Below are 12,093 nucleotides of genomic sequence, written 5' to 3' on the forward strand. Positions count from 1 at the left end.
GAAAGTAAAGGGGTGTGCTGGTAGAACATTCTAGGCAAGGAGAACTACAGGAGCAAGGGTGAGAAGAAGTTGGACCAGACAGAGTAGAAAAAATTGAACACAAGTTTGGGTAGGTAAGGCGGGGCCTGGAGATATTAGGCCTTGGAAATCAGAGAGAAGAGTTTGGCCTTAGGACTGAAGGCACAGGGGAGACCTTGCAAATACTTGAAAGGGAAAGTGATAAGATAAAATTATTCAAGGAAAATTAGCCTAGTAGCAATAGGCAAGATAGTTTGGGAAGAGGAGAATGGCCTTGGGAAGACTAGCAACAATATGAGATAGTGACAGCCTGTAATAATACAGAGCAGTGAAAACTGAAAGGAAAGCTTAAAATATACTAGAACTGCTAAGAGTTATTTTAAGATTGTTTTGACTGCTACAACTACAATAGCAATTGCTATCATTTAATGCACACTTAACATAATGTCTGTCACATAGAAAATGTGTTTCAAGTGTTACCTTATTTAATCTTCAATAACTTATCCCTATTTTAAAGATAAGAAAACTGAAGCTTAGAGAATTCACATTACAATATATTTCACTTCAGAATGTTTTTCACAGTTTATAATAATATATTGGTATGATTATTTGGTTGTGTATTTCTCCCATCCAATTGGAATTTTCAAAAGGGTGATCTCCTTGCTTCACTATTTTTTCATTAGCAGCCTGATGATAAAAATGCTACAGAATAGAGTATTTAGCAAATCTCTAGATGAATGGATGGATGGGTGGATGGATGGTTGGATGGAGGTGGATGCCTCAAAACTTACAGAGCTGCTAGGTGAGGAACCAGAATTCAAACCTAGATTATTTGTTCCAAAGCCATACATTAACTACCATTATTCTATTTCTGTCCCTGCAAGATAAAAGATAAAATATGAGAAAAGGAGGAGCGTGATCCAAAGGATGTAACCACAAAAACATCTTTATTTATAGCAGCATTCTCTGGGAGTGTATTTTCCATACGGCATTTACTTGTCATGAAGCCAGTCTCTCCATATCCTTTTGCGAGGCCAGGATGCCTATGACAAACTGTATTTGGCTGAGGTTGATGGCGGGACACTGAGCAGAAGGATCCACATGTAAGCTGTGTCACACAGATCTGTTTAAACACAGAGCAGCATATATTTTGTAAGCTGTGGTATCCACAGATCATGATGGCAATTTCAGATTCTTGCGGCTTGCTTTTCTTTTTTCAAACAGTGCTCTCCAAATATAACTTGGAAAAGTTTAGAACCTGTGGTAAAAAACCATCTCCAAATATAAGCAATCAATGTGATTAACTGAATGCCAAAAATATGACACTATATATATTTCTCAGGAAGGGCAAGTAATAATGCATATATTATATTGTATATACTCATCATTCTCTCAAAAGTTAAACAGTGAGATACACACGTGGATGATGTATTATAGTGCAAGAATGCTCGCTTATAGTCTGCAAATATTATCACTTAATCAGACCAGATTACACTTCTAAAATATGCCTCTTGCCCCGGATCATCTTAGTGTGGTGTTAAATACTGTAAAAATTGTTTGTATTTTAATTTGCAGACTTGTAAGTCTGGGACTTCTGAATTGCCTGTGAGCAACTTAAAAAATTTTAGGGTAATTTTCCTCTCACTCTCACAGGAAATTACATCTCCTGCAAAAAAGACAACCTACTGGCCTAAAACAGCAGCCATGATTTGTGAAATTTATGTAGCTCCAGGTAGCGGCCAGTCCTGTATACAAAAGAACATTGAAACAATCTATGCCTTTAAGGCGTTTGCAAGTGATTTGATGGAAAACAAAATAGATATGCAGGAGTAACGGAAGAGGTGGTGATTTTTCTGGTAGTTATATTCTGTAGGAGCTCAGAAGAGATCTGAATAGGGATCTTTGGGAATGGAGTGGCCAGGGAAAACTATGTAATTGAGGTGGACTACGAAAGAACAGGAGGAACAGATCTGATTCAGAAAAAAGAATGTGAGTGAAGGCAACGTGAATGAACACGGGGAGGCTAGACTGAGTGTGAAATTACTTGATTTGACTTTTGCTTGAATTAATGTAATTTCAAGCATTTCCTTAATAATAAGAAACTGATTTCTTTACCTAGTTAGGGATTGAAAAGCATCTCTTTGTACCCAGTTGGGAAATGAGAAGTTGTCACATACAGACCCTTCTCTATCCCAGTTCCACTCCCTCTATACCTTTTTTCCTCTGCACAAAAGGAATGAGCACGGTTATAACGTTTACTCTTCAACAGTGAAACAAAGTTCAGTAAGGTCTTCGTGAGAGTGCACAGGCTGTAGAGTCACCAGTGATCAAACAAGATATTCACTATTTTAGATCTTGAGCTTTGCCTAGAACTCCTGGTAACCTAATCACCAATGGATTTTAATTTAGTGGTGAAGAGCAAAGGCTCTACAGGCAGATGGGATCCATTTAAAACTCAGTTTGGCCACTTTCATCTATTGACCCTGGGCCCATCTCTCTCTCTTTGCTTCAGTTTCTTCATCTGTAAAAATGGGGAATATGTTTGTCTCATAAAATTATTGAGAATTAAACGAGTTAATATGTGTAAAGTAATTAGAACATTACTTGACATATGGTAAGCACTCAAATGATAGCAACGATTAAAACATAATATTTCTGTTCTAGGAAATCAAGTATGTGCTATGTGTGTGGAACTCATCATTCTAAAGATTAGGTAGCAGGTGTAATTGCAATATACAGTGGTTGAGTTTGAACAACGTGCTAGATTTTGAGATAATGAAGACACAGTACTTGCTGATGAGTAGCTTTAGTTTGTTCTATAGGGTTATTGCCATTGGATTTGTGCATATGTTTAGCCTACCAAATTGAATTCCTTTTGACTTGCAGGAGGATGTTAACAAAGCAGTGGCGGCTGCAAGACAGGCTTTTCAGATTGGCTCTCCATGGCGTACCATGGATGCTTCCGAGAGGGGACGTCTACTATACAAGTTGGCTGATTTAATTGAGAGAGATCGGCTGCTCCTGGCAGTGAGTATTAACCAAACTAGGCAGGTAGCAAGATCTCTAGAAAACATTCATTGTTTGGAACAGCAGATTGTTTTGGTTTTAGTAATCACTACAAGCTCTCTACAAACAAAACGAAGAGATTTCATCTACCAGCTCTCTCTTGTAGGATCATTACCATTTGAGCTTATGCTTAGATAGTAATCTGCACTCTAGTTCTGGATGATGTTAATTTCTGCTCGCAGAATAGATTCTACAGCCTAAACTTTGACAAACTGAGTTAAATCAAATTAAACAAACTTCTTTCCTTTATTCTAAAATTTCTCAGAGTCTGTAACAACATCACAAATATGTGAATATCCTAGAATAATACACTGTTTATTGAATTTGTTCGACCACTGAATTCTTTTAGTGGAAAATCTCATAGTTTGTTAAAGATCCCCAGAGTATTTCTCTAAAATAAGTCTTATTTCACCTTGATCTAGCCTGCCAAGACACTTAATAAATGGCCACTTTTTCCCTTCCTGAAGTGTATTTGTTCACAATGCTCTTGATTAAATTATGTTCTATTTACAGGTGGAAGCAGTGAAGAATAAAGAAAAAAATCCAATCATTCCTGTGTTTATAAAAATTATGTTTTTATATATACTGCGCTTTTTTTTTTTTAGCAGTTGGATGAGTCAGCACATAAAATGAGTGGGGGAGTTGTTTCCTTGTTTTCTTCTCAATTGGGCATTACAGTGAAGCCAGTTTAACACAAACCAATGCCAAGATCAGATTTCAGAGTAAATTTTTATTTTTATTACCTTTAGAATCTTAAATTGGCTGTAACAAAGAGGCCTACATTTAAAAAAAATCAACATTAGCAATTACAGTTAATCAAAGGACCATTTTTTAATCAAAGATTCAGCATAATCCAAAGTATACAAAAATATGTAATTAGAAACTATATACAACAAAACTATGTTAACCAAATGTCCTGTAGGAAGAAAGCAGACTTTGCTAGAACTTAGCTTCTCTTATTCATCTGATCTGTGGATTATGGAGTGTTGACTCCCTCCGTAAGCATAAGAACCTAAGGGGAAGAAAGAAGCAGGTATACAAAAATCATGTTTGATTAAATTTTGAGTTGGCACGCAGTATCATGTAGAGACACAAGATTATATAATTGACGAAAAACAGCTTTAGGAGTTTATCACTGGTACATTCCTGCCCCAGCAGACCATTAGGTTCCAAAGAGCTGTATTAAGTTCTGCTTAAGAAAAGGAGGAAAAGAGGAAATAGGCCGTCGTATGATAGTTGGAGCACTAAACTAGAAAATGTTGAACTTTACAGCCTGACCATTCAAACAATAATTATGATAATAGTGGCAAAACTGGGAGTTTCACAATTAAAAATTCTGCGGAAGAAAATTTATAGATGAAATGTCCAGATGTCACTTAAGTTTGTGTGACGTGATTGGTTATATCTAGATGGAATGCAAAAATTAAAATTGATTATTGGGGCTTTATTAATAGTCACCGACACTAAATTGTCACCCACGGTTATATGATACAATAAGTGAAATCTTGCTGAAATTTTGATCTGACTAAGGAAACTAGGTGCCACTCTCACCAGTTGTGTATATCAAATTGTGACCAGTTCCTAGAAAGTTAGTTAGCTGGAGGACATTTAGAATGAGGAAGGAGCACTAGGGTTTAAAAACCAGAATCTCAGTATGCTTTCTACGAAAATCTTGCTATGAGACCGTAAGTGGGTCTTTTTAACTCTTTTTTTAGTCTCCTTTATAAAAAGAGGAGGTTAGACAAGAAGACTTATAGGATTTCTTCTTTATCCAAAATTCTCTAGCATATGATTATTCAAAATATTAACTATGCATTTTTTTGTGTGTGTGTGAGGAAGATTAGCCCTGAGCTAACATCCGATGCCAATCCTCCTCTTTTTGCTGAGGAAGATTGGGCCTGGGCTAACATCCGTGCCCATCTTCCTCTACTTTATATGGGACGCTGCCACAGCATGGCTTGATAAGCGGTGTGTCAGTTCATGCCCGGCATCTGAACCTGCAAACCCCGGGCCACAGAAGCAGAGCGTGTGAACTTAACCGCTACACCACCTGGCTGGCCCCATAACTATACATTTTTTTAACCGAAAATTTTTCTTGGAAGTTTATATTTGGAATTTGATCTCTTTTCAGACAATGGAGTCCATGAATGGTGGAAAACTATTTTCTAATGCATATCTGATGGACTTAGGAGGCTGCATAAAAACATTACGCTACTGTGCAGGCTGGGCTGACAAGATCCAGGGACGCACGATACCAGTTGGTAAGCAGCTTTGGGAACCACCAGGGCTGGGGGTAGCAGTGATGAGATTACTGTAGTGCTGAATAATTCCAAACTCTCCCTTATAAAGAGGTCAACCAAATAAGGCAAAATTATTTACTCCTTGACTTTGAGATAATGCAGTTCTGAACCTGGAAGTTCTGCTAAGATTCATCGAATAGCTTTTAAAATTGTTTCAGCATAATCATGCAGAAGACAGAAGACAATACTATAAGTATTTTAGAAAATATTGAAGTAAGAACATTCTTATGCCCACAATTACTTATTTAAAGCAAATGTCTCTGTATGGACCCAAATTTTTCAAAGGTGGCCTCTGAAATTATTTATTGGGGTTTTATTCCAATAGTGACAGTTATACCCTTTCTGTAATGTAATTATTTAAGCCTCCTTGCATGTTCCAGTATAAATCCGTTATGGTCATCTGTGCCTAGTCTAACTCAGTATAGTTACAGCAGATTAATTAAACAAACCAATACACATTGGTTTGTTTCAATAGCCTCAAAGCAAGATGGGACTGTGTTTATAGCCCGATTAAGAATTTGTGTGAGTGAATGTGTACGTACGTGTTTTAGTATTTTAGTAGAATATGCGCAGATTGGGATAAGAATATAAAAAAGCATCAATTTGGAAAACATTAGGGGTAGAATTTAATTCATATAAACTTATTGACTATAGAAATTCAACACCCTCCAGGCCTGGCCCTGATGGACATTTGCAATCTAATTGGAGCATCCAGCAGGTTAGGAGTGATAGCCAGGAAGTTAAAAGAGGAGATTGAGACCATGGTAATACCAAGAAATGTGGCTATTTTAGAAACTCTTACTTTACGCTTTGACAAAATGGAGAAGTCATTTAAAGTACAAATAGATCTTGATAAGGAGCCTTCTTGCTATGATAGCCAGGAATCTTTTGTGGGAACTGGAACAGAACAGAATACAAAGCACAATGTAACCTCAGGATGACCACATCAAACTTTGAGGCATATGAATCAATCAAATTCAGATTGAAAAGAAATGTCTTTCACTTCTTGCATTATTTTTCATGAACTAAGAGAGTTTGCTTTTATTATTTGGTAGGCAAAAAAGAACATTTTAGAACAAGCCAGTAGGAAAGGCTTACTGCTCATAGGGAGATATTTTTTAATTCTATTATTTTTTGAATTTTACTATTTTTTAAATTATATTACTTAAAAAAATTCTACTATTACTGGTAGAGCTCAGACCTGCTAGAACAGAAATCTAACAGTTCTTTTCTTAGCTACACACCTGTTACTTCCTTTATCATGAGAGAAAGGAAACTTTAAGAATAAAGATGAAACTTTGAGAATGATGATGATTTAGGAAACAGTCCTCTTATATGATTAAAGACAGAAATAAATATCTTTCAGATCTTTTCCAATTTTGCATCCTTGCTTTGACCTAACTCAGTTTATGGTTCTTCTCATTTCAAATTACTATTTGAGGGCTCAATTTTTCATTCTGTAAATATTTAGAGATATGTTCTTTTTTTTAATTATTGTCTACATCTTCCTCTCACATCAACCCTAAACCACCATTCCATGAAAATCAGGCACATTTGTCTATAAATAATTGTATGTTTTATTTTGCAGATGGAGACTATTTTACTTATACAAGACATGAGCCTGTTGGTGTGTGTGGCCAAATCATTCCTGTAAGTTGGTCTTCTATAAAATTTTCAATCTTAAAAACAAAAAAAGGGTTCTAATTCTATTTTATTTGATAATGAAGTTTCTCCAGAACAAATGGATGCTTGGGGATTTGCTCAGTATGGAGCAAATATGGTAACTATTGAACTTGGGTCTCCCTGTGACTGAACTCCTTGGATATGAATTGTAGTCCAGAAACCTATGTATATCCTGGCCTCTCTCGAGTGTGTTTCAGTATTATAGCACTAACAAATCTTTACTTTTTACTCTATGGTTTGTTTTTAAAAAGTTGTGTTATATACTCTTTTTAAGACCCATGCTTTACATGTATAAAGCACAATGGTCATCGCTGGCACATCTGCTGAGGACACCATTTTAGTGAAATGTTGTATGACCTACCACTCTCCAGCACTTTCTATCTCCTCATTGGGATTTCTTATCATGGAGAATTGTAGCAACCAGAGTGTTCAAATCCCCAATGAAACATTTTAATTAAAATGGAAGAAACTATTGGAGCGCTGTAACGAATATATCCTACCTTTAGATAAGAGGCTTTGATACTTCAAATTCCTCTTCGGAAAGGTAGTATTTTTAAGCAGAATCATGGAGATTTTCTTTTAAGCCCAACAAATACAAGACTATCTAAATGATTTCACGTTAACTAACATTCAAAAAGGCCAAATAAAAAGATGGTAGTGTCCTGAAGTTCTTCGATGAGGAAGTGGCAATGACTTCTCTCCTGCTTCAATGAGATTGAAATGTATACACAGCAACATTTTGAATGAAATTGCTCATTAGTTCAAAAATACCAATAAAATTTGCAAAAACTATACAGTCCTGAATACTAATAATAGCTAATATTTACTGCATGCCTATGATGAACCAGTCACTCTGCTAAGCATTTGGCCTACTTTCTCGATGAATCCTCAGGACAACCTTCTAAAGTAGAAAGGACTTTTATTGGCCCCCATAGGTGATGAAATCATGCACAGAGATCATGGAACTTGTCTGAGTTCACATGGCTCGTCAGTGGTTGAGCTAAGATGTGAACCAAGCTCTCAGCCTCCAGAGCCTAGACTTCTTTGTTGTTAGCAAGATATCTGTCTTAGAAATAAACATTACTAAATATTATTCTTGGGTAAGCAGTTACAATAAATGATCTATAGGGAGGGAGAGATAATCACACTTTTTAAACACTTACAGATAACTTACAATATGTTTAATAGTAAGTCTTGGTTCCTAAACCATGCAGTGATTTCTTTTTCGTGGTAGAAAAAGACCTCAAAATAACAGCACCTGATAAAATTTTATGGCTCTCTCTTGCTCCCTTCCCGTATCTAGTTTATTTGGAGCTTTTTAGCATTTCTGAGTTGCTTTTGGCAATGAACTTGATTAAAATACACCAGATGATTAAACAAAACTACAATTATAATTTAACATCTACAGGGAGTATACAATGTAGAAGCTGGGTTAGCGAACGTGACTTTCAGCAGTACAAAGACTCTATTGTTATATTGCTTTCTAGTGGAATTTCCCGTTGGTCATGCTCATTTGGAAGATAGGGCCTGCTCTTAGCTGCGGAAACACAGTGGTTGTCAAGCCGGCAGAGCAGACTCCTCTCACTGCCCTTCATGTGGCATCTTTAATAAAAGAGGTAAGTTTCCTAAATCAAAGTATGCACAAGAACTCAGGAGTCCCATTTTACAGTAGGAAGACCTCATTTGGCGCTACTGTAAACTACATTCTCTCTCAGTAGCTCCTGTCCAGTGGTGCGGACGCATTTAGTGTGGCTGCCGGCTGGAATTTCTGGCAGTCAACCCAATGAACTGCCGCCGAAATGGAGTCAGGAAGCCAGACTCAAAGGCTTCATGTCAGACAGTCAGCTTATGATCACTTTTTTGTTTCTTTTGCCAAACTTTCATGAATGCAAATTCATGTTGACATTGATATAGCTTTCTTTCAAATGTTGAAATGTAATTTGGTTTATATCTGCCACTCATGGCCTGGAAGTTCTGCAAATTTGTTTAAACTAGTCCGTCTGAAGGTTGGAGGCCTCTGCACCCATATACTTGCTGGTAATATTGAGCAATATTTTTAAACACACCTACAAGTGAAAGGATATGTTTATATTCTCTTTTCTATTATGGTTTCCTCTGCATTTACCTTCTTGCTCAAAAACTGGCAAAAGAGCATAGGAAATTTATTTTCATCAATCCAGATTGTAACATCTTTTTTCTTGCAAACAATTTATTGTCCTTTGTCTTTCATAGCTTGTCAAAGCTTAAGAAACAAGCTTTAGTCACTAGAAACTTAAATTTAGGAAATCTGAACCCATATCTTAAAATATGCTTGACTTCAAATTAAAAAAAGGCAAAAGAGATGTCCAAATGAGGCATTTTGGTGCAAATAACATGAAATTTTAATGTGCCCATCTCAGTTGCTACACTGTTTTCTACCCGGTAATTCTTTACCTAGCAATGAAATCCGTTCTGTGAAGGTTAGCAATAAATGGGATGACTGTACTTACCTAACATTTTACCGATTAAGTAATGCCAATGGAAATTTGCAACCCACATGGTATGCCCTGAGCAATCAACAGCTAGAAACTAAAAGTGTGAGATCTCTTTAGCTTCTTATTTTTGCTGATGGGATAATAAACACACTGCTTTCCTTCTCTGTGAGTACTTTACCAAACACTTTTATACCTACTATCTTTCTGAGTTACTATTATGAAATTTGAGATGGCCATCATTGGAGCAATGATCCATAAAAGTCAAACATGGACTTAGCCTGAGGAGAAATGGCCCTCAATAATGCAACCCTTGAGGTTATTTTAAGTGGGCTAAGAAAAGAAATAATAAAACCACTTAAGTGAATTTTTCTTGGTAGAGAAACCCATAAGGTTAGCAAAAAGAGGCAGCTTTGATCCCATACTCTTCTCTTTTTTCATAGAATTAAATTCTCAAGTCTATCATAACTTTTTTACTTTTTATCTTTTAGGCAGGGTTTCCTCCTGGAGTTGTGAATATTGTCCCTGGTTATGGGCCTACTGCAGGGGCAGCCATTTCTTCTCACATGGATGTAGACAAAGTGGCCTTCACAGGATCCACAGAGGTAACATCATTTATTCAAGCCAGTAGTTAAGAATGTCTGCATCTCCAGCTGTCAGAAGTATGTTTTATGTTAACTGTGTTTAAGCTGACATTTCTTTAAAACAAAAGTTCTTTTTAATGATTTGTTCTTTATTCTAGCCTCTAACATGTTTATAGAACATAAGCAGATGTAGCTGCGATGAAATGAAAACCTGTTACAACCTCAGAAGAGCTGGAGTAAACGGTTTTTTAGTGTGTTCACTATACTTTCCGGGACGAGAAATGTGGCCGATTAGACCTTGTCATGTGATTAGTAAGATTTATGATAGAAACTATAAATTAGGCTACAGTGATTTGTGTGAATGAATGTAATTTTATCCTGTAGATTATGAAAATCAATAGCAGAGCCTCACCCTTAGCTCCTTACTTGGGGCTCTCTCTTCCCCGGACATTCTGAAAGGGAGCCAGCAGCTCAGCGTCCCTGGATATTACTGCTGGCCCAGCCTACCTTTTCTGCCTCTCTGGCTCCAGCTTGGCTTTCCAGAAGACTAAAGAACAGGGCCCCAGCCATGGGCACTGTGAGGAGAGGCAGGAGAGAGAGAGCAGTCTGCAGGGTAGAGTTTGGGAGAATGGATTCCCATCTATTGAGATGATTTTCTATTTCAAGCAAAAGAATGTGGTGAAATCATACCATACCAAGCAAAAAAATTCTTGAGTCATTCTATTAGATTATATGACATTGTTAGATGTTCAGTGCAAAATATAATGCCTATAATGCTCTTACTGGTTTACAGTATAGAGGAAGAAGAGTGAGAACAAACCCTTTTTATGAAGCTGCTGACACAAATAAGAAACGAGGCAGATTGTGATAAGATGCTAAGATGTGTAAGAAGTACTGTAAGGGCGTCCACAGGAGGGAATAATAATATCTACGTGGGTGCTAGAACCTGTTCTGGATTTGGATGAATGGTTACTTTTTTGTGTGTGTGTGAGGAAGATCAGCCCTGAGCCAACATCCAGTGCCAATCCTCCTCTTTTTTTTTTGCTGAGGAAGATTGGCCCTGGGCTAACATCCATGCCCATCTGCCTCTACTTTATATGGGACGCCGCCATATTATGGCTTGACAAGCGGTGCGTCAGTGTGCACCCGGGATCCGAACCTGCGAACCCTGGGCCACCGAAGCGGAGTGCATGCACTTAACCGCTGCGCCACCGGGCCAGCCTCGAATGGTTACTTTTTTAACTCCTGAGAGATTGAGAAGCAAGAAGAATGTTCTAGATAGTGAGGAAAGGCTAATTTGATTATTTTATACTCCTAATTAGCCACTCCACGTAAAGAAATATTCACATAGAGAACTAAAACAGTAGAAAATTAAACTTTATTTTTCTTGATCTTTTTTAAATTAGATAAATAAATATTTAGTTTTTCATGTTTTTTACATACATGGAACAGGAAAAGTTTGCATTCTGCAGACCCCTAACTGAGGTAGGGGAAAGCCAATCTCCCATTCGGGATTCTGTTGACAAAATGACTGGGAATGTTCAAGACAAGGCAATAAATTAAAAAATGGTGAACTCACAGGTTGAAATCATAGCAGAGGAGGCAGAGGCAGGAAGATACAAATTCCTCAAATTGGCATTCTAGACCTTCAGCAATAGGGACTCCAGCTGTTGCTCTAAATCCCACTCCTACTCGCTTCTCCCTGGCCCAGGGGCTACTGCTGCCTGATCCCATCTCCAGCAGCACTGCCTGTTGGTCTTGGCTCATCCCTGACCCCCTATAGCATTTTGAGGGCACTGTACCTTTGACCCCCCCCAAAAAAAACTTTCAGATTAGAAGTCTAGGAAAAATCTGGGTTCAAATTCTGACTCTATCCCTCCTAGCAGTATGTCTTCCAAAAGTTAAGTATCCTTGCTAAATTTGAGTTTCTTCATTCGTAAAAAGGAATAATAATATCTACTTTGTTGAGTT

General features: G+C 37.3%; 1 protein-coding gene across 1 annotated transcript in view; it reads left to right on the forward strand.

The window, feature by feature from the left end:
• The window catches only part of ALDH1A1 (aldehyde dehydrogenase 1 family member A1), a 55,543-nt gene that overhangs the window by 18,268 nt on the left and 25,182 nt on the right, over positions 1-12,093 (forward strand). The window contains exons 3-7 of the mRNA XM_058565301.1: positions 2,905-3,045; positions 5,216-5,345; positions 6,973-7,034; positions 8,555-8,683; positions 10,030-10,143. Of these exons, the coding sequence (XP_058421284.1) occupies positions 2,905-3,045; positions 5,216-5,345; positions 6,973-7,034; positions 8,555-8,683; positions 10,030-10,143 (576 nt within the window). The remainder of the gene's footprint in view (positions 1-2,904; positions 3,046-5,215; positions 5,346-6,972; positions 7,035-8,554; positions 8,684-10,029; positions 10,144-12,093) is intronic.

The sequence above is a fragment of the Diceros bicornis genome, chromosome 22 (assembly GCF_020826845.1).
Source record: "Diceros bicornis minor isolate mBicDic1 chromosome 22, mDicBic1.mat.cur, whole genome shotgun sequence".
NCBI classification, from domain to species: Eukaryota; Metazoa; Chordata; class Mammalia; order Perissodactyla; family Rhinocerotidae; genus Diceros; species Diceros bicornis.